Below are 24,907 nucleotides of genomic sequence, written 5' to 3'. Positions count from 1 at the left end.
GAGGCCTGCCTCCCCTCTTCCCTCCCTTTCCCCACTCGGAACAAACAGCCTGCAGTTCCCGCAGCTGCAGCTCGAGACGCGAAACGCGCGCCGGGAGCGGGGCCGGGCGGGACTCGGCAGCTCGCACCGCTCCTCCCGCTCCCCCCGCGCTCCGGCGCCGGGCCCAGGCAGGGGCGGCGCGAGACGGGCCTGGCGGTGCGGCCTCCCTCCCTTTATTGCCGGCCCGGCCGGGGGCGGGGGCGGAGGGGCGAGGCGCGGCCCTCCTCCGTGGCACCCCTTCCCCGGGCGGGCCCGGGCAGAGCCCCGCCCGCCTCAGCCCGCCGCGGCGGGAGTAGCGCGGCGCCGCGCCGCGGGCGGCGAGCTCCGCATTCGAACCTCCCTCGCAAAGACAGTCTCCGCCCCACAATGCACCGCGGCGGGCAGCCTTTGAAAAAGCGGCGCGGCTCGTTCAAGATGGCGGAGCTCGACCAGTTGCCTGACGAGAGTGAGTAGCACCTCAAAGCACCCCCCCTCCTCCCGCCGGCCGCCTGCCCCTGGGCTGCATCGGCCCGGACAGGCGGCCCTACCCTCCGCGGGGCAGGTGGGCTGACTGCCAGCCCCGCCGTGGTCCCCGAGTCCTCCCACCCCGGTGTTGCCGCCGCGTCGCCGCCTTTGTTATGGTGTCTTGAGTGTTGGTTTCTGGGGTTGTGTGAGCGCCAGGGCCGGAAACCGAAAGCCCGGGGGCCCAGCCCTTGTCGGGCGGAGGCGGTGGCTGCTCCCCTGGCCCGACGCGGGGCCCCTGGCCGCGGTGGGGGAAGAGCGGCCACCGGCCGCGGGGGCTGTTCTCGCCGCCTGCAGCGCTCGCCCGGCGCGGAGGGACGCCTGGCGGGGTTATGTAACCCGCCCGTCCGGGGGCCGGGCCGGGCTCCGGCTGGGGAGGGGGTGGTCACGGCCCTTCGTCTTGCCCTGGCCTCGGATCTTGTCCTGTCACAGTTCCTGCCGCTGCAGGCACTTGTGATCATCACCGCCTTCGCCTTCCCTCCTCCGGTGTGTCCACCCCTGGAAGTGTTTCCGTGTCAAAGGGCTGGCCCCTTCCCCTGGGACCACAGGTGGCTGTGGATCTTTCCAGAGGTAATCCAGCCTGGGTACACACGTGTTCAGGTGGCCCCCATCCCAATGACTTTCTTCTGTGCGTTTGTGTCTTAAGAATCATGGGGGTACCTTGATGCATGGATGTGACCATCCCAGCAGGCATATACAGCCCTCTCCCTGACACCCCTTGTGCATTGCCTCACTTAACCATGTTTATTCATCCTGCCATCTCAGACATGGATGTTCCCGTGTGTTTAGGAAGTAAAAGCACTAATCCGGTAGTGTAAGTGCAATAGAACTTAATTTGTAATTTACAATATCGTATAAACTATATCAAAAGGCAAATCGTTTAATTAATGACAAAAGGGTTCCTGAGCCACACTTGCTATTCAGTTTATGTATACACATCTTTTGTGAGAGTTTTAGTATAATAAAAACAAAAAGGTCGATCCCTGTTAAATCTCTCTGTGCAAGACACTTTAAAAATGAGAACTGCGTACAGCCAATTCTGTTTATTCCTTGCTGAGGTCATTATATTCTTAATGTGTTATAAAGTTGCAAGTTCAAGTTGCCAAACTGGTGAAAAGTTGTATTAAGAGAGTTTGTGTTTTAAATTTGCTCTAGGCCAGTGCTGAATTCCAATAGAACTTTCTCAGTGATGGAAATGTTCTATTTTGCCACATCCGGTAGAATAGCCACTAGCCACATGCGGCTGTGGAACTCTTCACTCGTGGCTAGAGTGACTAAGGAACTGCATTTTATTTATTTATTTATTTATTTTTGCTATTTCTTGGGCTGCTCCCGCGGCATATGGAGATTCCCAGGCTAGGGGTCCAATCGGAGCTGTAGCCACCGGCCTACACCAGAGCCACAGCAACGCGGGATCCGAGCCGCGTCTGCAACCTACACCACAGCTCACGGCAACGCCGGATCGTTAACCCACTGAGCAAGGGCAGGGACTGAACCCGCACCCTCATGGTTCCTAGTCGGATTCGTTAACTACTGCGCCACGACGGGAACTCCAGGAACTGCATTTTAAATTTCATTTGATTTTTGTTCATTTAAGTTTAAATAGTCAGGTGTGGCTCGTGGCTACTGTATTGGACGAGACACAACTACAGACTGTCAATGAATTTTACTGTTTCTTGAAGAATGCAATTGATTGTGATTCAGGATGCTCCTAAATAAAGGTGGGCCTACTAAAGACAGTGTGGTTGTTAGCTGGAAATCCTTGCTCTCTTTGTCATAGAGATATTTTATCACCTCTTGGAAGTCCCAGTCCCCCTGGGACTTCCAAGAGGTGATAAAATATCTTTTATCATTTAGAATATTTGCTCATTATCAGTAAACTGATTTAGAATATTTGCTGTCATTTAGAATATTTGCTCATTATCAGTAAACATTGATCGAGGACTTGCTATGGTTCTTTGTAGTCACTTGGGACTCATATTAGGGTTCAAATTCCAGCTACATTCTGAAACTGTATGTCATAATCGTTTATATTTGTGACATCTCTGGTGCACTGGGGCGTGTGTGGGCGTGCACCTTAGCTTGGATATTTGTCTTGTTTAGCTTGGCCACGCCTTTTGAAAGCAGGGATTGCTTTACCTGGTTTGTCAGAGTGCCACAGGTCAGGTATATATAAATAATTTATATGGAATTGAATGTAGAGTTAGAAGCATAGTTAAGGAAACTGGAGCAGTCTTGAAAAGGGAAAGTGATTTCAGTTTGATGCTACCAGTAGCAGTATATTTCTTTGCCAATTTTAGTCAAGAGGGGTAGCTTATAAATTATCCAGTAACCATTATAACATTATCAATAATAAAGGCTAGCATTTATTTATCACTGTGAACCAGATGCTGTGTAAAGCATGTCTAATGCATTTATTTATTTAATCCTCATTCCAGTTGAGGTAAGTACTCTTACTAATGAGGTAACCAACACGGTCTTCAGCCCCTATCTTTCCTCTGGGCTTCTGGGCTTAATACCTCTTGCCTATTTCACATCTCCTCGTAGGTGCCTCAGAAGCCCTTCAGACTTTATGGGTTCAAGATCTAGCTCATAATCCTACCCCAGTACCGAGGTATTCCCAGTAGTTCCTGTTGAAATGAATGGCTCCACTATTCATTCATCTGAAACCTAAATAGAGATTATCTTTCACACTTCCCATATTTAAGCCTTTACTAAATCTTGTAACTTTTACCTTCTAAAAGTCTGTTTTACCTACTTCTCGCCTTCATCCTAGCCCAAGCTGTCACCATCTCTTCTGCACTAATCACTTTAGCCTCCGGTTAATGCACCCCCACCCCTCATGCAGCCTTTCAAAATGTATATATGTCATCCTATTGCTGAAAACATTTTACTAACTACAAGACCCTTTGTGATCTGGCCATTCCCCACCTCTCCATCTTCATTTTGTACCACTATTCCTCTCATTCTACCATTTGAGCTAATCTGGACCTTTTTCATCCCCTGTGCTCCCCAGCTTTCTTCTTTGCAGGGCCTTTGCACATGCTGTTCTCTCTACGTGGAATGCTCTTTCTTCCCCTCACTTCCAGTTAACTTCTGTTTATCCTTTGGATCTCATTTTAAGCTTCTGTCCTCCCTGACAAATATTACATCTTCTTATTAAACCTTTTCATACCACTGTACAATTTCTTGGTGGCAGCTGTCACAGTTGCAGCTTTACGTTTGTTACTGTGACTGTTTGCCTAGCTTTGGTTAGAAGCCCCACCAGAGCAGGTACCATTTCTATTTTATTTCATGCTTGTGTTCTAGTTCCATGCATAACAGCTGGCTTACTTTCCTGACCTTTTTTCATATCACCCTTCCCTTGTCAGCATCTCCTCCAGTACAATGCCCCCTACCCTTCCTTGAATATTCTAAATGCTCTACCTCAGGGCTCTTTTTACCAGCTGTTTTTTCTTCCCTGACTCGTTGCTTTGACTTCCTCTTCTTTCCTGGCTGGCTCTTTTCAGATGTTACCTCCTCAGAGAAGCCTTCCCTAACTACCCTATGTTTAAGATACTCCCCGCACTGAGATCTCTTGTTTGTTTCCTGCTGCCAAACCTTGTTTGTTTACACTGCTGTCTGTGTAGTTGTCTTTTGATGTACTTATTTATTGTGTATCTGGTCCCACTACATTGTAAGCTCCTGAGAACAGAGGCTTTGTCTATCTCTTCCCTCAGCCCCAGTCCCCAGAATAGTGCTCTGGCAGGTATTCAGTGAATATATGTTAAATGAATGAACATATCCAGTTAAAGCAGGATTCTAACTTAATTGCATTCACCTGCCTGAAAATAATGTTCTTAGCCTAAGTTTTTATTGATTGATCAAAGTAATACTAACAACAAGCATGATATGAAAGTCATGTATTATATGCATTTTTTGTGCATATGCTAACTTTTAGATATGCGAACTCATTTAATCCCCATTTTACAAAAGAAGAATAAGTAGCATAGAGAGGTTAAGTAACTTGCTTAAGATAACACAGTAAGAATATGGCAGAACCAAGATTCAAACACAGCTAGTCTCCATCTGTGTTCTTAACCAGATGGTTAACTATACTACCTCTCAAGAAAGGAAGAAGGTTAAAGGTGCTGGGTCAGAAACTGCAAGATTTAGTCCCCCTTCATGGTGCAGGAATGAATATCCTTAATAACTCATATCTCTTCCTTCAGATCTGTGTTCAGATAGCACCGTTCAGAGAAGCCAATCGTGAGCATCTTAGAGAAAAATACTCTTCCTTCCACCAGCCCCCATCCCACACTCCCTATCCTTATTATCCTGCCTTTTTTTTTTTTTTTTTTCCAGTAGTACTTATCATCCTTTGATAGGTGTTTGTGTCCCCTCACTAGCAGGTGAATTCCAGGGGAGCATCAGGAGCATCACTTTTGTTTTTGTGCTGTCAGTATCCCCGGTGCCTAGAGCAGGCGCAAGGATGCAGTCAACACTCTACATCTGCCCACTGAATGCAGGAATGGTTACTGCTTTAATTCAAATGAACCACAGTTTGCTTGGTAGCTATGTTGGTGTGTGCCCTGTCTACTGTTGCTGCTTCCCAGGTGTATTGCATTGTTTGAGGTTTTTTAGCAAGACTGTATGGCCTCTATCCCCCACTCTTCTCCCTACAACTTAACTGCCTATGGTCATTAAACTTCAGTTTGCCAGATAGAAGCTGTTAAACATTCTTGACCTGTAGGCAAGAGAGTCGGGGGAAAGCAAGAGTGACTTTGATGTTGGTGGCTTATCTCTTCTACAGACTTTGGATCTGCCTTGCAGAGATGTCATTTGAGGTTTAGCAATCTGAGATGCGTAAAAATACTACATAGCCAGAACTGCGATACTTTATCTGTTATTTCTCATTTAAAGTCTGTTGTCCATTTATATGAATTATAAATCATCACTGCTTTTATTAAACACCAAGGAGGATTAACCTGTCTTTTTGATTTTTGTATTTAGTTCATGTTCCTCTATCATACTTTATTCCCTGAGATCATTCTTTATTTATTTTTGTGTTTTGCAAAATGTCGTAATGAACTGGACCCTTATAGATGTTTATAGACATTTTTAACAAGCCATTTACAGATTTGTCTTTTCTCCATATAATTAATTGGCCAGTCTTTCACATAACATCACTACTGCTTGATCTTAGATTATATTTTTTAAAATATAAACAGATGGGTGTTCTCTTGTGGCACAGCAGGTTAAAGATCTGGCATTTTCACTGTAGCAGCTCAGGTCACCGCCATGGTGCAGGTTCAGTCCCTGGCCCAGGAACTTCAACATGCAATGGGTGTAGCAAAATAAATAAATAAATAGGCGTTCCTGTCAGCGGACATGAATCTGACTGGTATCCATGAGGACGCAGGTTCGATCCCTGGCCTCACTCAGTGGGTTAAGGATCCGGCATTGCTGTGAGCTGTGGTGTAGGTCACAGACAAGGCTTGGATCTGACAATGCTATGGCTCTGGTGTAGGCCAGCAGCTACAGCTCCGATTAGAGCCCTAGCCTGGGAACCTCCATATGTCATAGGTGCTGCCCTAAAAAGACTAAATAAATAAATACATTAATGTCACAGTATCTGAGATGAGAAATAACTGGTTCTAAAATTAAAACACATTTTGAAATGAGGAATGATAAATAATAATTTGACTATAGTAAAAGAAAAAATGTGGTGTTCTAAACGGTTTTTTAAATTTAAAAAGGGAGATTTTGGAGTTCCCGTAGTGGCTCAGTGGTTAACCAATCCGACTAGGAACCATGAGGTTGTGGGTTTGATCTCTGGCCTTGCTCAGTAGGTTAAGGATCCAGTGTTGCCATGAGCTGTGGTGTAGGTTGCAGACGCGGCTCGGATCCCGAGTTGCTGTGGCTCTGGCGTAGGCCGGTGGCTACAGCTCTGATTGGACCCCTAGCCTGGGAACCTCCATATGCTGCGGGAGCAGCCCAAGAAGTGGCAAAAAGACCAAAAAAAAGGGGGGGGGGGAGATTTTGCTTGTTGATAATTCTATGAATAATTTTTATTTTGGAGCATAAAAAGGATTTTTTCCTGTTACTTTATTTTCTTTTATTGAGATATAATTAACATGTAACTTTGTATTCATTTTTTTACTTTTTTTTTTTTTAGGGCTGCATCTGGGGCATTTGGGAATTCCTGGGCCAGGGATCAAATTGGAACTGCAGCTGGGGCCTACGCCACAGCCAAAGCAACACCAGACCCAAGCTGCATCTGCAACCTACACTGCAGCTTTGCAGCAATGCAGGATCCTTAACCCAGGTTAAGGATGGGATCCATATCCTCCTGAAGACAACATAGGTCCTTAACCTGATGAGCCACAATAGGAACTTCAACATTGTTTTAGTTTCAGGTGTACAACGTAATGATATGATATTTGTATATATTGCAAAACAGTTGCCACAGTAAGTTTAATGAACACCTATCACCACATGGTTACATTTTTTTTTTCTTGTGATGAGCATTTTTAAGATCTACTCTGTTGGCAACTTTCAAATATACAGTGCAGTATTGTTAATTCTAGTTTCCATGCCACATGTTACATCCCCAGGAATTTGTACCTTCTGACTTCCTTCACCTCCTTTGCCCATTCCCCACCCCTGCCTCTGGCATCAACCAATTTGCTCTCTATCTAGGAATTTGGTGCAGTTTTTTGGTTTCTTTAGATGTCCCGTGTAAGTGAGAGAGATCATCCTTTATTATTTTTCAAATGGTTTGAACTTCTTTGCAGTGTACATATCCAACTCTGAGATTTTCAGTTTAGTGCTCTCCCTTTCTCATAAAAGTTTCTTTCCCTGTCAGTTCTCCTGCTTCCTTTCACCCATAGATTCAAACCTTTACACCAGATCAGTGTTTCTCACAGTGGGCCTGAGTGTTCCCTGCAGCAGAATCCCCTGTGAACCTTTATTAATCATACAGATTGTGCATGTCTAAGGAGCTTCCTGGTTATTCTGCCGTACACTAATGTTTTAGTCAGTGAACCCCTCCAACTTTATGCTAGCTCCTCTTGGCTGCTCTGAACTCCCCAGTCCAATCCAGTTTGGATCTTTAAGTGTTGCACATATCTCCATTCCAGACTTCCAAGGGCCTTGTTGTCTGCTATGACAGTCCCTGTATCATTTCCATTTTCTTTATTCTCCACTCTATTACCAATTCTTTTTTTTTTTTTCTTTTTGGTCTTTTTGCTATTTCTTCGGCCACTCCCGCAGCATATGGAGGTTCCCAGGCTAGGGGTTGAATCGGAGCTGTAGCCACTGGCCTACGCCAGAGCCACAGCAACGTGGGATCCAAGCCGCGTCTGCAACCTACACCACAGCTCACGGCAACGCCGGATCGTTTAACCCACTGAGCAAGGGCAGAGACCGAACCAGCAACCTCATGGTTCCTAGTCGGATTCGTTAACCACTGCGCCACGACGGGAACTCCTCTATTACCAATTCTGATCTTTGCCTCAATAAATGTCAGTTCACTTTCTCTCTTCTTTCTCCAGCACACTTCTGGATCAGGATCCCAAGTTGCTTCTGTCCCTACTCTTCTCTTTCCTTTCTTTCTACATTTTTCTCTTTTGGAAAGCTCTCCAGTTCTCATAACTTCAGACAAGACTCCCAAATGCCTCTGTTTCTTCCTTATGTTACCTGAGTTCTGGTCAATAGCATGAATTGTCTATTAGCTATTTCTTCCTTTTTTTTTTTTTTTTTTTTGCCTTTTTTTTAGGGCTGCACCCACGGCATATGGAGGTTCCCAGGCTAGGAGCTGAATCAGAGCTCGAGCTGCCGGCCTACACCACAGCCACAGCAACATGGGATCCGAGCCGCATCTGTGACCTACACCACAGCTCATGGCAATGCTGCATCCTTAACCCACTGAGCAAGGCCAGGGATCGAACCCTCATCCTCATGGTTACTAGTTGGGTTCGTAAACTGAGCCACGATGAGAACTACCCCCCACTAGCTATTTCTAATTGCACATTCCACTGTCACTTCAAACTCAACATTGCTAAACTAAATGGATCACTTTTACCCCTCAACCAAGTTCTTTTTCTCTCATTTTGATTATGAAGTAACACTGGTTTGTTTTAATTACAGGCTCTTCAGCAAAAGCTCTTGTCAGTTTAAAAGGTAAGAATCACAGCATGATTCTTTAGGTATAGCATAAATTAGAACTTTAATTCATTAAATTAATTTGGATATAGTATTTTTCTTTTCTGTGTTATGATTGATTATAGCTTTTAAATATTGGGTTTCACTGATGATAACTTTAAATTCATATGGAGAATTGGCCCTTGGTTTTTTTCCCCCTAGAATTATTGATTAAAGAACTTTCTAACTAAACATTCCAGACATTTTTTTACTATATTTAAATCACTTATTAACAATTGGGCTAAGCTGGATTTTTAGATAATTGTTTATTTTTTAAGAATTCTTATCTTCTAAGTAATAATGTAAGTCTCTTAAAAGAATGAAGTCTCTTAAAATGAAAGTACTTTTTCTGAGAAAAATTGACATGTTCCTTAGTCTTGCTATTTCTTTCTGTAAGTATATTAGATCAACACTCTTAATGTAATTTATTATGAAATTTTACTTCTGGAGCAAGATTCTACTAGGTAAGTAAATTTAGAACCAATCCAGATATTCTTAGAGTTTCATTAGTACTTTTATTTATTTATTTATTTTCATTTTTATTTTTATTTTTGGCCATGCCCATGGCATGTGGCACTTCCCAGGCCAGGGCTGGAACCCGAGCCACACCTGTGACCCAAGCTACTGCAGTGATATCACCGGATCCCTAACCCACTGTGCCTCAAGAGAACTCCTCATTAGTCATTCTAGTTTTTAAAGCTACTGTATTGTACTTGGGGTGGGTACATCCAAATTAAGTCCTTCTGGCTTGAGAACACTGAACTTTCAGGATTACCCTAGTTTATTTTATTTGCCTAACAGGATCAACCCCATCACATCTCTTTTCTTTTCTCCTTCTTTAAATATATGTCTGAAAAAGTATTCCAGGCTATATCTAGTCACTTAGGATGGAGGATAATGTGAGAAAAATAATGTATATGTATGTGTGACTGGGTCACTTGGCTGTACGGTAGGAAATTGACAGAACACTGCAAACCAGTTATAATGGAAAAAATAATTTTTTTTTTTTTTTTTTTCTTTTTAGGGCACCTGTGGTATATGGAAGTTCCCAGGCTAAGGGTCTAATTGGAGCTGTAGCCTCCGGCCTACACCACAGCAATGCCAGATCCAAGACGCATCTGTGACCTACACTACTGGCTCACGGCACCGCTGGATCCTTAACCCATTGAACGAGGCCAGGGATCAAACCCGAAATCTCATGGTTCCTAGCTGGATTCATTTCTGCTGCGCCATGATGGAAACTCCTAAACATCATTTTAAAAAAAAAGAATTCCATTAATTTTTTCACAATATTAAAGTCATGTCTCTTTTTAAAAAATATATATAGTGATATAAATTTTTTATAGGAAAAAATTAGAAAAATGCTGTTGAGTAATTGGAAAGAAATGAAAATAACTTATGTATATTCATTCCAGTTTTCTATATGTAAACATATCTCTGTGTAAACGTATCCTTTTTATAAAAAATAAACTCACCTTGGAGTTCCCTGGTAGCCTAATAGTTAAGGATTCAGCATCATCACTGCCGTGGTTGAGGACACTGCTGTGGTATGGGTTTGATCCCAGCCCAAGAACTTCCACATGCTGTGGGTCAGGCCAAAAAAATAAATAAATAAACCTCACTTTTATTTTGATAATATGTTTAATTAATTGATTGGATTTTTTTAGGGTTGCAGACAACTCTGAAAATGTTCCTTTGATTAAGGAAAACAGAAACACCACACATTTCATTGTTAGATATCAAGGCCTTCACACTTTGAAGCAAAAAAACATTTCAAGGTTAAAGGAGGTTTTTCCATTTTTCCTTGCCTGTTTACAATCAGATTATACTGAGATACTTCTTGATAAATTAGAATAGAGAAATTATTAAAAACCAAAGTGAAACAAGCCACACATGTTTTAATATGAAAATTTAGTACTTTTGAATAGCATTGCCTTGTCAAATTATTTAGAGAGTTTGATGAAAAAATACAGAAGAGATTTTTCTTTGTAATAAACTAAAAATATTATGGTCAGTATATTTTTTCTATATTGGTAAATATTTCAGATATATTGCTGTTATTAAAAAGGCAGTGTTTATGGTATGAAATCCTTTGAACTAAACTTAAATCTCATTAATAATAATAATTTATTACAGAGGGAAGCTTATCTAACACATGGAATGAAAAGTACAATTCTTTACAAAAAACACCTGTTTGGAAAGGCAGGAATACAGCCTCTGCTGTGGAAATGGTAAGGAATTACATTTTTTTTTTGTTACACTTTAGGATATGGTAGCTAAATTGTCTGTATTATTGTTAGGTGCACATTCGGACAGCACTGTAAAATTTTTCCAAGGTTTTTTCCCTAACTTGAAGCATTTGTGTCTTTTTGTCATTGAGTAGTATTTGATCATATTTAGATAATCTGTAGCCTGTGATACACTGGTCATTATTAAGCATTTGTAAAGTAACTGTAGTTTCTTTAAATAGGCAACATCAAAAAACTCCAACAACCTAAAATCTTTTGGAATTCCCGTCATGGCTCAGTGGAAATGAATCTGAGTAGTATCCTTGAGGTTGCAGGTTCGATCCCTGGCCTTGCTCAGTGGATTAAGGATCCAGCATTGCTGTGAGCCTGTGGTGTAGGTCACAGATGTGTATTGGATCTGGCATTGCTGTGGCATAGGCCAGCGGCTACAGCTCTGATTAGACCCCTAGCCTGGGAACTCCATATGCCTCAGGTGCGGCCCTAAAAAGACAAAAAATTAAAATAAAAAAATTAAAAATAAAATCTTAACTTTTTAATAGATTTTTAATAATTTAGTAGATTTTTTTTTCTTTTTTTGTCTTTTCTAGGGTCACACCCGCGGCATGTGGAGGTTCCTAGGCTAGGGGTCTAATCAGAGCTGTTGCTGCCAGCCTACACCAGAGCCACGGCAACGCAGGAGCTGAGCTGCGTCTGCAACCTACACCACAGCTCACAGCAACGCTGGAACCTTAACCCACAGAGTGAGGCCAGGGATTGAACCCGAAACTTCATGGTCTCTAGTCAGATTCGTTAACTACTGAGCCACGACCAGAACGCCCGTAGATTATTTAAAAATAAATCGTATGTGGCTCTGGTCCCTGCAAAAACATATATAAATAAGTGGAAAGATAATTGAAATCTTGTGTTGGCCAAGGCTAAGTGCATTTAGAGGTAAGATGTAAAGATGAGCATATAATTGGCATAACTTAACAGTTTTCGGGGCCTCTCTTCCTCCCCTGTCTAGCCAGGTAGCTAGGAAATTTTAGAGGTCAATTATGAAACAAGCCTGGAGCTGGGTTACACAGTAGCTGTCCCAGTAGCCTGGGCAGCCGGCCACAGTGAATGTGCAGGACTCTCCACACCCTTATCGAGTCTATCACTGTCATTCTTGTCCTCCTCTCTGCCCACAATCAGGGGAGGGGAACTTCCTCTCAGAACTATGCATTGTTGAGGCTCTCAGTGGGTTCAATTTCAAGAGTCCATACCTTTAGCCTTGATCGATCCATTTAGATGCTTCCCACATGTTGTCAAGCCCTCGGCACCTGCTTCTGATTAGGCATGGAACTGTCTTAAACGTGGGAGAAGGATTTGAAAAAGGATATGGTGCTATTGGGATATTATTTCTGTCCTTCTCTATTAATAAATTCTCTGGGAGTTCCCGTCGTGGCGCAGTGGTTAACGAATCCGACTGGGAACCATGAGGTTGCGGATTCGGTCCCTGCCCTTGCTCAGTGGGTTAATGATCCGGCGTTGCCGTGAGCTGTGGTGTAGGTTACAGACGCGGCTCGGATCCTGCGTTGCTGTGGCTCTGGCGTAGGCCGGAGGCTACAGCTCCGATTCGACCCCTAGCCTGGGAACCTCCATATGCCGAGGGAGTGGCCCAAGAAATGACAAAAAAAAAAAAAAAAAAAAAAAAAAAATTCTCTGAACCTGAGGTGGACTGTGAAGATGCTTCATATTATACATCCTTAATTGTATGATATACTTTCAAGCACTTATCAAGGATCTGTTTTAGGTGTCTTACATTTTTACTTACAGGTGGAAATTCATCAATTTTTGACAGCAGATCTACTATAATATTATATACATTTAGATTTACTCTTTAAAGTGATCTAGTAACTTTGTCCTGGCCCAGCCCTATGCAACAGACATATCATGTAAAATACCCAACTGGTATTAATCCAAGCACCAACATAATGAGAACTGGAATTTCCAGAACTTAATTTTCCTATCTTCAGCATTCACGATTACCAGTGTAATGTACAAAGAAGACTAGGTTCTAGTCTTAATTATCAGATAGGTTTCATTTGCAAAAAAATTGCATAATAAATACGTGTCTTTATACTTTCTAAAATCTAAAATTATTTATAGTGACTTCCTGTGCTTTGTATTATCCATTCTTCATCCTTCCATACTGCTGACAATTTACAGTTAGCTGTATTTTCCAAGTTAGGAGTTATGTTTTAGAACAAAAGTGGGAAGTGTTTGGTCTTTGCATTAAATAAAAAAATTTCTCTCATAGCCTTTCAGAAATTCAAAACGAAGTCGGCTCTTTTCTGATGAAGATGACAGACAAATAAATACAAGATCACCTAAAAGGAACCAGAGGGTTCCACAGGTATGTGTGTGTTAAAATTTTGTTACATTGGGGAGTTCCTGTTGTGGCTCAGTGGTAACGAACCTGACTAGCATCCATGAGGACTCAGGTTCAGTCCCTCGCCTTGCTCAGTGGGTTAAGGATCTGGCATTGTCATGAGCTGTGGTGTAGGTCGCAGACACAGCTTGGATCCTGTGTTGCTGTGGCTGTGGTGTAGGCTGACAGCTGTAGCTCTGTTTGACCTAGCCTGAGAACCTCCATGTGCTATGAGTACAGCCCTAAAAAAACAAATAAATAAATATATATTAAAATTTTTGGTTCATTGAAAGGAAGTGAGCAGTTGCTCAGCATAGTAAAGTTTATTTTTATCTTTCTATCCCATTTTGAGTAACAGGTTCTTTTCTTGAAATCACTGCTTCAGCTCAGCTCCTATTTTAGTTACCGAAAAAAAGCCATTATTTTACTGATGGACTTTAAACCAGAGTAGAGAGCCAGTATTAACACTTTTCTTTTAAGCATGGAAATAGTGAATGTTAAGCAAGTGGCTTTGTCATATTGGAATCAGTTTGCAGTTGTGCATGGAAATCAGAGGGGAAGAAATTATTTTACTTTATCACTGAGGGAAGAATTTGAAGATACCCATTTATCCCAAAATATATGCATGAAATCATATTTCCTTCTTCATTTTTGACATTTTTTTAAAGAAAAGTCATAGGGGACATGTAAGAATCAAAGAAATGATTGAAAATTAGATAAGGAAATTTCATCTTTAAGGTAATTTTCTCCTGTGAAATTTATAATTTTTGATATAGTTGTTCCCTACTTCCCTTTCATGTTTTTTTTCAAAAGTGTTATAAGATTTTCCAGTAGGATGATCATAGTAAGATAGGTTTTTTTCTCTACCTAGGATTTGGCATCAAATAAAGCAAGGGTATAGGTGGGAATTATGTATTCCCATATATCCCCAATATGCCCTACCAAAAAAAAATCCAAATAACTTTTTTATACCATTATGATCATTTCAAATAGTAAAATATATTCACTCTCTGTAAAATGAACAAAAATATATAAACTTTTTTAAATGTCAAGGACAAGTATACATAGTAGCATCTAAAATTCAACTTAAAAATTTGACCCACTTGCAACTAATACACAGCATGCATTACTTGGCTCAGTAGATGTTGGATATAAGGGTGAATGACAACTATTTCTTGTATTGACTTTATTTTAAAATTTTTTTTAGGTTTTTATTTTTTCTATTATGGTTGATATGCATTGTTCTGTCGATTTCTGCTTTATGTATTGACTTTAGAAGAGCTGTGTTATTAGGATAATTTGGATGACTTAACTCTGTTTAGGTTTTTTAAATTTCCAAAGTTTTTTAAAGTTTTTTTTCCCCTCCAACTGTTTGTAGGAAAATTTTCACACATACGGAAAACTCTGGTCTTTGTGACCATATATATGTATATATGTGTGTGTGAGTATATATATATGTGTATGTATATATATATATATATGTATATATATATGTGTGTATATATATATAAACTTTTTAATTGTTTAAAAAAAGAAACCTACTTTAAGTAGGGTTTTTTGTTTTTGTTTTCATTTTGTCTTTTTTGCCATTTCTTGGCCCACTCCCGTGGCATATGGAGGTTCCCAGGCTAGGGGTCAAATCAGAGCTGTAGCTGCCGGCCTACACCAGAGCCACAGCAACGCGTAATCTGAACCGTGTCTGCAACCTATACCACAGCTCACGGCAACGTCGGATCCTTAACCCACTGAGCAAGGCCAGGGATCGGACCTGCAACCTTGTGGTTCCTAGTCGGATTTGTTAACCACTGAGCCAGGACGGAAACTCCCAAGTAGGGTTTTTTTTTTTAACAATTAAAAAGTTATTTTTTGGGAGTTCCCTTTGTGATTCAGCCGTTAATGGACCCGACTAAGATCCATGAGAATGCGGGTTCAATTGCTGTGAGCTCTGGTGTTGGCTGGCAGCGGTAGCTGCGATTTGACCCCTAGCCTAGGAACTTCCATATGCTGAGGGTGTGGCCCTAAAAAGCAAAAAAAAAAGTTAATTTTATATGTACAATGTGGTATCCTGATTTGGATTCTGGGACAGAAAAGGAACATTATTCGAAAACTGGAGAAATCCAAATAAAGTCTTATAATTTAGTTAATCTGATTGTACCAATGTTAATTTCTTAGTTTTGACAAACCATGGTCATGTAAGATGTTAACATTAGGGAAAGCTGAGTGAAGGGGATGTGGGAGCTCTCTACTATCTTTGCAAGTTTTCTATAAATCTGTAATTTTCCACAGTTAAGTTTTATAGTAAAAAATAAAAAGTTCGAATTCTCTTGTGGTTCAGTGGATTAAGGATCCAGTGTTGCCGCTGAAGGTCTTGGGCCGCTGCTATGGCACAGGTTTGATCCCTGGCCCAGAAACTTCTGCAACGGTCAAAGAAGAAAATAAATGAATGAATGAATAAATAAATAAATAAATAGGCGTTCCCACTGTGGCGCAGCAGGATCAGCGACATCTCTGGAGCACTGGGATGCAGCTTCAATCCCCAGCCCAGTGCAGTGGGTTAAGGATCTGGTATTGCCAGCGAGGGTCACAGCTGTGGCTTGGATCTGATCCCTGGCCCAGTAAGTAACTCATGTGCTGTGGGGCAGCCAATAAATAAATAAATACATAAACAGTTAATTTTTTTGGTCTTTTAGGGCTGGACCTATGGCATATGGAAATTCCCAGGCTAGGGGTCGAATTGGAGCTGCAAATGTCAGCCTGCACCACAGCAACGCCAGATCTGGACTGTGTCTGCAAACTATACCACAGCTCATGGCAACGCCGGATCCTTAACCCACAGAGCAAAGCAGGGATCAGACCTGTGTCATCATGGATGCTAGTCAGGTTCTTTGCCACTGAGCCACAACAGGAACTTCTTAAAAAGTTAATTTTGACCTCCACCCACCCTCCAGGTCTACTTCCCTTTTCCATTGGTAACTGCTATAGTTTTATTGTCCTTTTAGACCTTTTAAATATTTCTAAAACTTTGTATATGTATTCATAGAAAATACGTGGTATTGTTCATGTATGTAGTTTTAAAATTATATTTTATGGTATTATTTTCATGATCCTGTATCAGGCGTCATTTTGTAATTTATTTTTTCACTCAAAAGTCTGTTCTTGAGATCTGGCCATGCTGACTGATTTAAATAGACAGACTTCAATATTTCATTTCTTTTTGCTGTTGCTCAGTACTCAATCTTCTACCATAATTTATTTATAAATTCTCCTATTTATGGGCATTTAAATGGTTTCTAAATTTTCAGTTACAAACAATACTATAGTGAATATTCCAAGCATGTTTGTATAAATTTACAAGTGTTTTTCTAGGACAGGTGCCTAAAATGTGGAATTAATTGCTGGATCACAGAATGTGCACATTTAAAGTTTTTAAGAATGCCAAATTATTCTCTAAAGGGGTTGTCGGAGTTCCCGTCGTGGCACAGCAGAAACTAATCCGACTAGGAACTGTGAGTTGGAGGTTCGATCTCTGACCTTGCTCAGTGGGTTAAGGATCTGGTGTTGCAGTGAGCTGTGGTGTAGGTCACAGATTTGGCTCAGATCTGGCATTGCTGTGCCTGTGGCATAGGCTGGCAGCTGTAGCTCCGATTAGACCCCTAGCCTGGGAACCTCCATATGTTGTGGGTGTGGCCCTAAAAAGACAAAAAAAAAAGGAAAAAAAAAGTTGTACTGGTTTATACTTTTCAACTGATAATATATCACAGTACCTGTTTTCCCTAATGCGTGTCAACTCAGTATATAACCAAACATTTAGATTTTTGCTAATCTGATACTACCATCTCACTTGTTTTAGCTGTCATTTCATCTGTGAGTGATGTTGAGATACTTTTCATATATGTTTAAAAACTTTACCATAAACTGTCTTTCTCCCATTTTTCATTAGAATGTTGTTAATTTTCTTATTGGTTTGAAAGAATTTTGCATATATTAAGAGTATTAGCCCTTTGGTTACTTATACTGCTTATAATTTTTTTCAGAGTTTGTAGTTTGTCTTTTGCTTTTTTTTTTATGGCTGCTCCCATGGCATAAGGAAGTTCCCAGGCCAGGGATTGAATCCAAGCCGCAGCTGCAACCTACACTGCACTTGTGGCAATGCTGGATCCTTTAACCCACTGCACAGGGCAGGGGGTCAAACCCACACCTCCACAGTGACCTGAGCTGCTGCAGTCTGATTCTTCACCAACTGTGCCACAGTGGCACAGTGTCTTTTGTTCCGTTTCTATATTTTTCACCATGGAGGATTGAAAAAATTCTGAGGTTCGGATGTAACTTGTGTTTCCTTTTAAGGACTTTTTGATTTTATTCTCATATAAAGATCTTCCCTAGCCTAAAATTTATAGTTTTAGAATTCTCTTATATTTCTTCTTATTTCATTAAAAATCTTTAAATCTTTAGTCCATCTGGAATTTATTTTGGAGTGAGGAATGCAGTAAGACTGCAACCTGATTTTTTTTCCAGAGGACTACTTAAGTTGTCCTGAGTAACATTTACTGAGTAATCCATTTTTTATACATCTGTTTAAAATGCTGCCTGCATCACAAGCTAAATTCCTGTATATATTTGGGATTATTTCTAGGCTTTCTATCTCTTTATGTCTAGTATGTCTTTGTATGTACTAGTGTCAGATTGTATTAATGTAACTTAATTGTTTTGATCTCTGATATGACATTATTACTTACTCTTTTTAAAGACTTTTCTAAGTATTCTTCCACATTTATTTTTCCGCATGAACTTTAAAATCAACTTGACTAGGAAAAAAATTCTTTTGGGATTTTCATTGATATTGCACAAATATAAATTAATTTGGGGGATATGACATGTAACATTGAAACTACCCATCCAGGACTGGTTGTAGTTGCACTTATTTGAGCCTTACTTTCCCTCAGTAGACTGTTTTTTTCTGTGTCAATCTTGTACTTTTTTTTTTTTTTTTTTTTGGTCTTTCTAGGGCTGTACATGTGGCATATGGAGGTTCCCAGGCAAAGGGTCTAATCGGAATTGTAGCTGCTGGCTTGCAGCACAGCCACAGCAATGCCAGATCTGAGCTGTGTCTGACTTACACCACAGCTCATGGCAACGCCAGATCCTTAACCCACTGACCAAGACCAGGGATCAAAACTATGTCCTCATGGATACTAGTCAGATTCGTTTCCGTTGCACCACAATGGGAACTCCAATCTTGCACACTTCTTAAGTGTATTCGTAGGTATTTAATATTTTTGTTCTTGTCATTTTTGCTGTCATAAACAGGATATTTCTTCTGTTTTATTGTCTAATTTATTCTCATGTATATATAGAAATGATAATGATTTTTAAAGAGATTTTTGTATATCAACTTTGTATTCTCCCACTTTATTAAATCATCTTAAAAATTTTAATGGTTATAGTTGATTTTCTTGGGGAATAGTTAAAGTTATAGTTGAGGTTTTTGTTTTTTTGTTTTTTTTTGTCTTTTTGTCTTTTCTAGGGCTGCACCTATGGCATATGGAGGATCCCAGGCTAGGGGTCTAATTAGAGCTGTTGCTTCCTGCCTATGCCACAGCCACAGCAACGCAGGATCTGAGCCGAGTCTGCGACCTACACCACAGCTCACAGCAACACCGGATCCTTAACCCACTGAGCGAGGCTGGGAATCGAACCTGCAACCTCATGGTTCCTAGTCAGATTCGTTAACCACTGAGCCACGATGGGAACTCCTTTAGTTGAGTTTTTTTAGAGAAGTCATTATCACCTAAAAATTATGGTGTTTTTATCTTCTCTTTTCAGTTTTCATTCCTTTTATTTAATTGGCTAATTCCATCAAAACAATGTTAAAAAAATAGGAATGATAATCAATATTTTTGTCATATTCCTCACTTTAATGAGAATTTTTTAGAATTTTAACATTGAAAATGATGTTAACTTTTGGATTGGAATGGGAAGAAATGTGTTTTGCAGGTTAAGAAGGTATTCATCTTTTTATTTTCTTGATCAGTCTTGCTAAAATAAAGGTTTATCAATTTTGTCAGTTTTTTCAAAGAATTTTTGGTCTTACTGATTTTTCTCAATTGGTTTTCTTTTTTTTTTTTTTTCTTTTCTTTTTAGGGCCATACCGACGGCATATGGAAGTTCCAGTCCTGGGGTCAAATTGGAGCTGTAGCTGCCAGCTCACACCACAACCAGCCTACACCACAGCCACAGCAATGCAGGATCCAAGCCATGTGTGCAACCTACACCACAGCTCACAGAAACACCTGATCCTTAACCCACTGAGCAAGGCCAGGAGTCAAACCAGCATCCTCATGGATACTAGTTTGATTTGTTTCTGCTGAGCCACAATGGGTACTCTAAGTTTTCTATTTTTTATTTCTATTCTGCTCTAATTTTTATTATTTTCTTCCTCTGCTTGCTTTGGGTTTTCTTTGTTCTTTTTCATATTTCCTAAGGTAGAAAGTTATTTATTTGAGATCATTCTTTTGCTCTAATATAAGCATTTACCAAATAAATTAAATTTTCTGGAGTTCCCGTCGTGGCTCAGTGGTTAACAAATCCGACTAAGAAGTGAGGTTGCGGGTTCGATCCCTGGCCTTGCTCAGTGGGTTAAGGATCCGGTGTTGTCGTGAACTGTGGTGTAGCTTGCAGATGTGGCTCGGATCCCACATTGCTGTGGCTCTGGCGTAGGCTGGCATCTACAGCTCTGATTAGACCTCTAGCCCGGGAACCTCCATATGCCGCAGGAGCGGCCCAAGAAATGGCAAAAAGACAAAAAAAAAAATTTTCCCAAAAACAAAAAAAAAAAAAAAAAAAAAAAGGGAGTTCCCGTCGTGGTGCAGTGGTTAACGAATCCGACTAGGAACCATGAGGTTGCGGGTTCGGTCCCTGCCCTTGCTCAGTGGGTTAACGATCCAGCGTTGCCGTGAGCTGTGGTGTAGGTCGCAGACGCGGCTCGGATCCCGCGTTGCTGTGGCTCTGGCGTAGGCTGGTGGCTACAGCTCCGATTCAACCCCTAGCCTGGGAACCTCCATATGCCGCGGGAGCGGCCCAAGAAATAGCAACAACAACAACGACAACAGACAAAAAGACAAAGGACAAAAAAAAAAAAAAAAATTTCCTCCAGGTACTACTTTTGGTATATATGTGTTTGTTTTTTTTTTTTTTTTTTTAGCAAAAAGTTAATTTTATTTTTATCATTATCCTCATCATTATCATCAAGTAACAAATTAAACGAGTTAAATACCTGTATCCTGTATGACCTTGGGACACTCTGGCCTTTGCTTTTTAGCAGATCCTTTTTTTTTTTTTTGGCTTTTCTATTCGTTAACCACTGCGCCGCGATGGGAACTCCAGTAGAGCTTATTTAAACTTAAAAATGTTTAGGAGTTCCCGTTTTGGCGCAGTGGAAATGAATCTGACTAGTAACCATGAGGTTGTGGGTTTGATCCCTGGCTCACTCAGTGGGTTAAGGATCAGTCGTTGCTGTGAGCTGTGGTGTAGATAGCAGACTTAGCTCAGATCCCAAGTTGCTGTGGCTGTGGTGCAGGCCGGCAGCTGTAGCTCCAATTCAACCTCTAGCCTGGGAACCTCCATTTGCTGCTCCAAGGTCCTCTTGGAGATAGGAAAGTTTAGTGATAACGCTTGGAAATTTTGAAAATTTGTCATTCTTATTAACTATAATATTGACTAGATTCCTCATGCAAATCCTCTGCCAGATAGAGCTTAAATCAGGTACTCATCTCAAATAATTTAATAAAAAAGATTTTGGGGAGTTCCTGTCGTGGTGCAGCGGAAACAAATCCGACTAGGAATCATGAGGTTGTGGGTTTGATCCCTGGCCTTGCTCAGTGGGTTAAAGATCCGACATTGCCGTGAGCTGTGGTGTAAGTCAAAGACTCACCTCAGATCTGGCGTTGGTGTGCCTGTGGCATAGGCTGGCAGCTGTAGCTCCGATTAGATCCCTAGCCTGGGAACCTCCATATGCCGCAGGTGCGGTCCTCAAAAAGACAAAAAACTTACCTTAGAAACTTCTTGGTTCTAAGGCTAAGTATATAGAGATTCTTCACCCCCCACAACAAAAAAGCTAATGAATTCTTCATTGAAAATCTGGCAGTAAAAATTTAAAGAATTAAAACCCAGTCAATCATCTCTTTTTTTTTTCCCAAGATATTAAGAGAAAACATATCAGACATTAAATTGCAGAGGATTCAGACAGGCTAGCACTGCAGCTCCTTTCCAGATGGTTTAAACAATATGGCCAATACAACAAGCCAATTAGGAAGACAGTCCTGGCCTTGGGATTCAGAGGGTATATCATCTGAAACAAGGCTGTGCTGTTTTTACAATATGATATATGCTTTCATAACAAGTTACATATTTCAGCTCTATTCTGAATAAAAAGCTGTTGTTATAATGTTAAAATCTGAGAAGATAAAAGCCATGGCAGGCTGAAGATAGGAAAGGACATAGAAGACAATCAAATTATTCAGGAAATAAAGAAAGGTGGTAATGGACCACCTCCATGAAATTAGAGAATTTCTTCCAGGAACTACATCTCAAGATTCTATTTTGATGATCTTTTTTTATAACTCAGAAAGACACAAGCTCACAGAAAACCAACTTCACCAATTCTGAGCACACATTCACAGTAGTTGGAAGATAATCATGTTTGTTTTTCTTCATTGGCTGAATATTTTACGAGTAGGATTCAACTTGAGCTTAAAGCAGTGAACATGGCCCCAGCAGGAATGTATACGTTGTTGACGAGGAGCATAACTCTGGATGACCACAACACTTGCTTTCCATTTCACTGTTTTTAAACTGCTTGTCCCTTCGAAGAGCTTCTAATGGAAAAGTGTACATCAGAGAGCTGAGGCGCAGTAGCTTCTAGGGTCCATAGGCAGGGAAGCTGGTGCCCACTGCGCTGGCGTACTCAGTGTTACACTTCTGGAGGGAGGCTGGCATGTTGGTTTTTTTTTTTTCAGTCATTTTTGTCTCTTTTTATTCCATTAAGAGTATTTTTTAAAGATGGATATTGAATTTTATCAAATGTCTTTAGCATCAGTGGAAGTGATTTTTATTATTTTGATTTCTTAATAATGGCGGATTATATTAATAGGTGTTTTTTTAAACTGGCCCATTCTTGTTTTTTTTTTTTTTTTTGGCTGCACCCACAGCATGTGTAAGTTCCTGGGCCAGGGATCGAAACTGAGCCACAGCAGTGGCACCACGGAATCCTTGACCACTAGACCACCAGAGAATTCCCATTCTGTATGCTTGGCATGAGTTCTGCTTGGCTATGTTGTGTTCTTTTGATGTTCTGATGGTGTTTTTTAAGCTTTTTTAAAAAGATATAATTGACATATTAGTTTCAGGTATTGTAACCTAATGATTTCACTATTTGTATATATTGTGAAACTATCATCACAGTAAGCCTAATCAACATCCGTCACCTTAGTTACATAATTTTTTTCTTGTGATGAGAACTTTAAAAATTTATTCTCTTAGCAACTTTCAGATATATGGTACAGTATAATCACTGTGCTGTACATGACATCCTCACACCTTATTTATTTTATAACTGGAGGTTTGTACATTTTGACCTTTTTTATTCATTTCACCCCCCCCTCGGTCTCTGGCAACCACCAATCTATTCTCTGTGTCCACTGGGTTTTTATTTGGGGGGTGGGGTGGGTTTTTTTCTCCCCAGATTATACACATAAGTAAGATTATATGGTGTTTATCTTTTTCTGATGTATTACACTCAGCATAATGTCCTTAAGGCTTATCCATGTTGTCACAAATGGCAAAATTTCCTTTAAAAAATTTTTTTTTATTACTCAATGGATTTATTATATTTATAGTTGTATAATGATATAGCATTTCCATCCCAGGCCCCCAGCATCCCCCCACCCCCCAACCTCTATCCTTTGGAAACCATAGTTTTTCAAAGTCTGTGAGTTAGTATCTGTTCTGCAAAGAAGTTCATTGTGTCCTTTTTTCAGATTCCACATGTAAGTGATAGCATTTGATGTTGGTGTCTCATTGTCTGACTGACTTCACTTAGCGTGATAATTTCTAGGTCCATCCATGTTGCTAAAAATGCTGGTATTTCATTCCTTTTAATGGTTGGGTAATACTCCATTGTGTATATGTACCACCTCTTCTTGATCCACTCCTCTGTCAATGGACATTTAGGTTGTTTCCATGTCTTGGCTATTGCAAATAGTGCTGCAATGAACATTGGAGCACATGTGTCTTTCTTTGCAAGTCATGGTTTTCTCTGGATAGATGCCCAGGATTGGGATTGCTGGATCAAATGGTAGGTTCTATTTTCAGTTTTCTGAGTAATCTCCATACTGTTTTCCACAGTGGTTGCACCAATTTACAATCCCACCAACAGTGTAGCAGGATTTCTTTTTCTTCACATCCTCTCCAGCACTTATTGTTTGTAGACTTTTGGATGATGGCCATTCTGGCTGGTGTAAGGTGGTACCTCATCGTGGTTTTGATTTGCATTTCTCTAATAATGAGTGATGTTGAACATCTTTTCATGTGTTTTTTGGCCGTCTGTATGTCTTCTTTGGAGAATCATCTGTTTAGATCTTCTGCGCATTTTTTGATGGAGTTGTTTGTTTTTTTGGTATGGAGCTGTAGGAGGTTTTTATAAATTTTGGAGATTAATCCCTTGTCAGTCGATTCATTTGCAAAGAATTTCTCCTGTTCTGTGGGTTGTCTTTTTGTTTTGTTTAGGGTTTCCTTTGCTGTGCAGAAACTTTTAAGTTTAATTAAGTCCCATTTGTTTATGTTTGTTTTTACCGTCATTACTCTTAAGAGATGGGTCTGAGAAGATGTTGCTGTCGTTTATGTCAGAGAGTGTTTGGCCTATGTTTTCCTCTAAGAGTTTTATAGTATCTGGTCTTATATCTAGGTCTTTAATCCATTTTGAGTTTATTTTTGTGTATGGTGTTAGGAAATGTTCTAATTTCATTCTTTTCCATGTGGCTGTCCAGTTTTCCCAGCACCACTTATTGAACAGGCTATCTTTTCTCCTTGTATATTCTTGCCTCCTTTGTCACAGATTAGTTGACTGTAGGTGCATGGGTTTAATTCTGGGCTTTCTCTCCTGTTCCACTGATCTATATTTCTGTCTTTGTGCCAGTACCATATAGTTTTGATGACTCTTGCTTTGTAGTATAGTCTAAAGTCAGGGAGCCTGATTCCTCCAACTCCATTTTTTTTTTCAGGATGTCTTTGGTTATTCTGGGTCTTTTGTGCTTCCAAACAAACTTTAAAATATTTTGTTCAAGTTCTGTGAAAAATGTCCTTGGTAATTTTGATAGGGATTGCATTGAATCTGTAGATTGCCTTGGGTAATAAAAATTTCCTTTTTTAATGGCTGAATAATATTACATATGTATACACTATAGTTTCTTCATCCATTCATTCATTAGTGGACACTTAAGTTGTTTCTGTGCCTTGGCTATTGTAAATAATACTGCAATAAACATGA

General features: G+C 40.4%; 1 protein-coding gene across 2 annotated transcripts in view; it reads left to right on the top strand.

Annotated features, from left to right (window-relative positions):
• Positions 1–329: 329 nt before the first annotated feature.
• The window catches only part of LIN9 (lin-9 DREAM MuvB core complex component), a 74,281-nt gene continuing 49,703 nt past the window's right edge, over positions 330–24,907 (top strand). For both annotated transcript variants that reach the window (XR_014818247.1, XM_021064413.2), the window contains exons 1-4: positions 330–484; positions 8,671–8,703; positions 10,861–10,955; positions 13,255–13,350. Coding sequence is in view for 1 of the 2 variants with exons in the window: in XM_021064413.2 (XP_020920072.1) it covers positions 406–484; positions 8,671–8,703; positions 10,861–10,955; positions 13,255–13,350 (303 nt within the window). In the remaining variant the exon portion in view is untranslated. The remainder of the gene's footprint in view (positions 485–8,670; positions 8,704–10,860; positions 10,956–13,254; positions 13,351–24,907) is intronic.

The sequence above is a fragment of the Sus scrofa genome, chromosome 10 (assembly GCF_054392235.1).
Source record: "Sus scrofa isolate SSC_HxYL_T2T_F1_AM1 chromosome 10, Sscrofa_HxYL_maternal_Yorkshire_Landrace_v2.0, whole genome shotgun sequence".
Classification (NCBI taxonomy): Eukaryota; Metazoa; Chordata; class Mammalia; order Artiodactyla; family Suidae; genus Sus; species Sus scrofa.
This window is presented reverse-complemented; position numbering and strand designations above follow the sequence as displayed.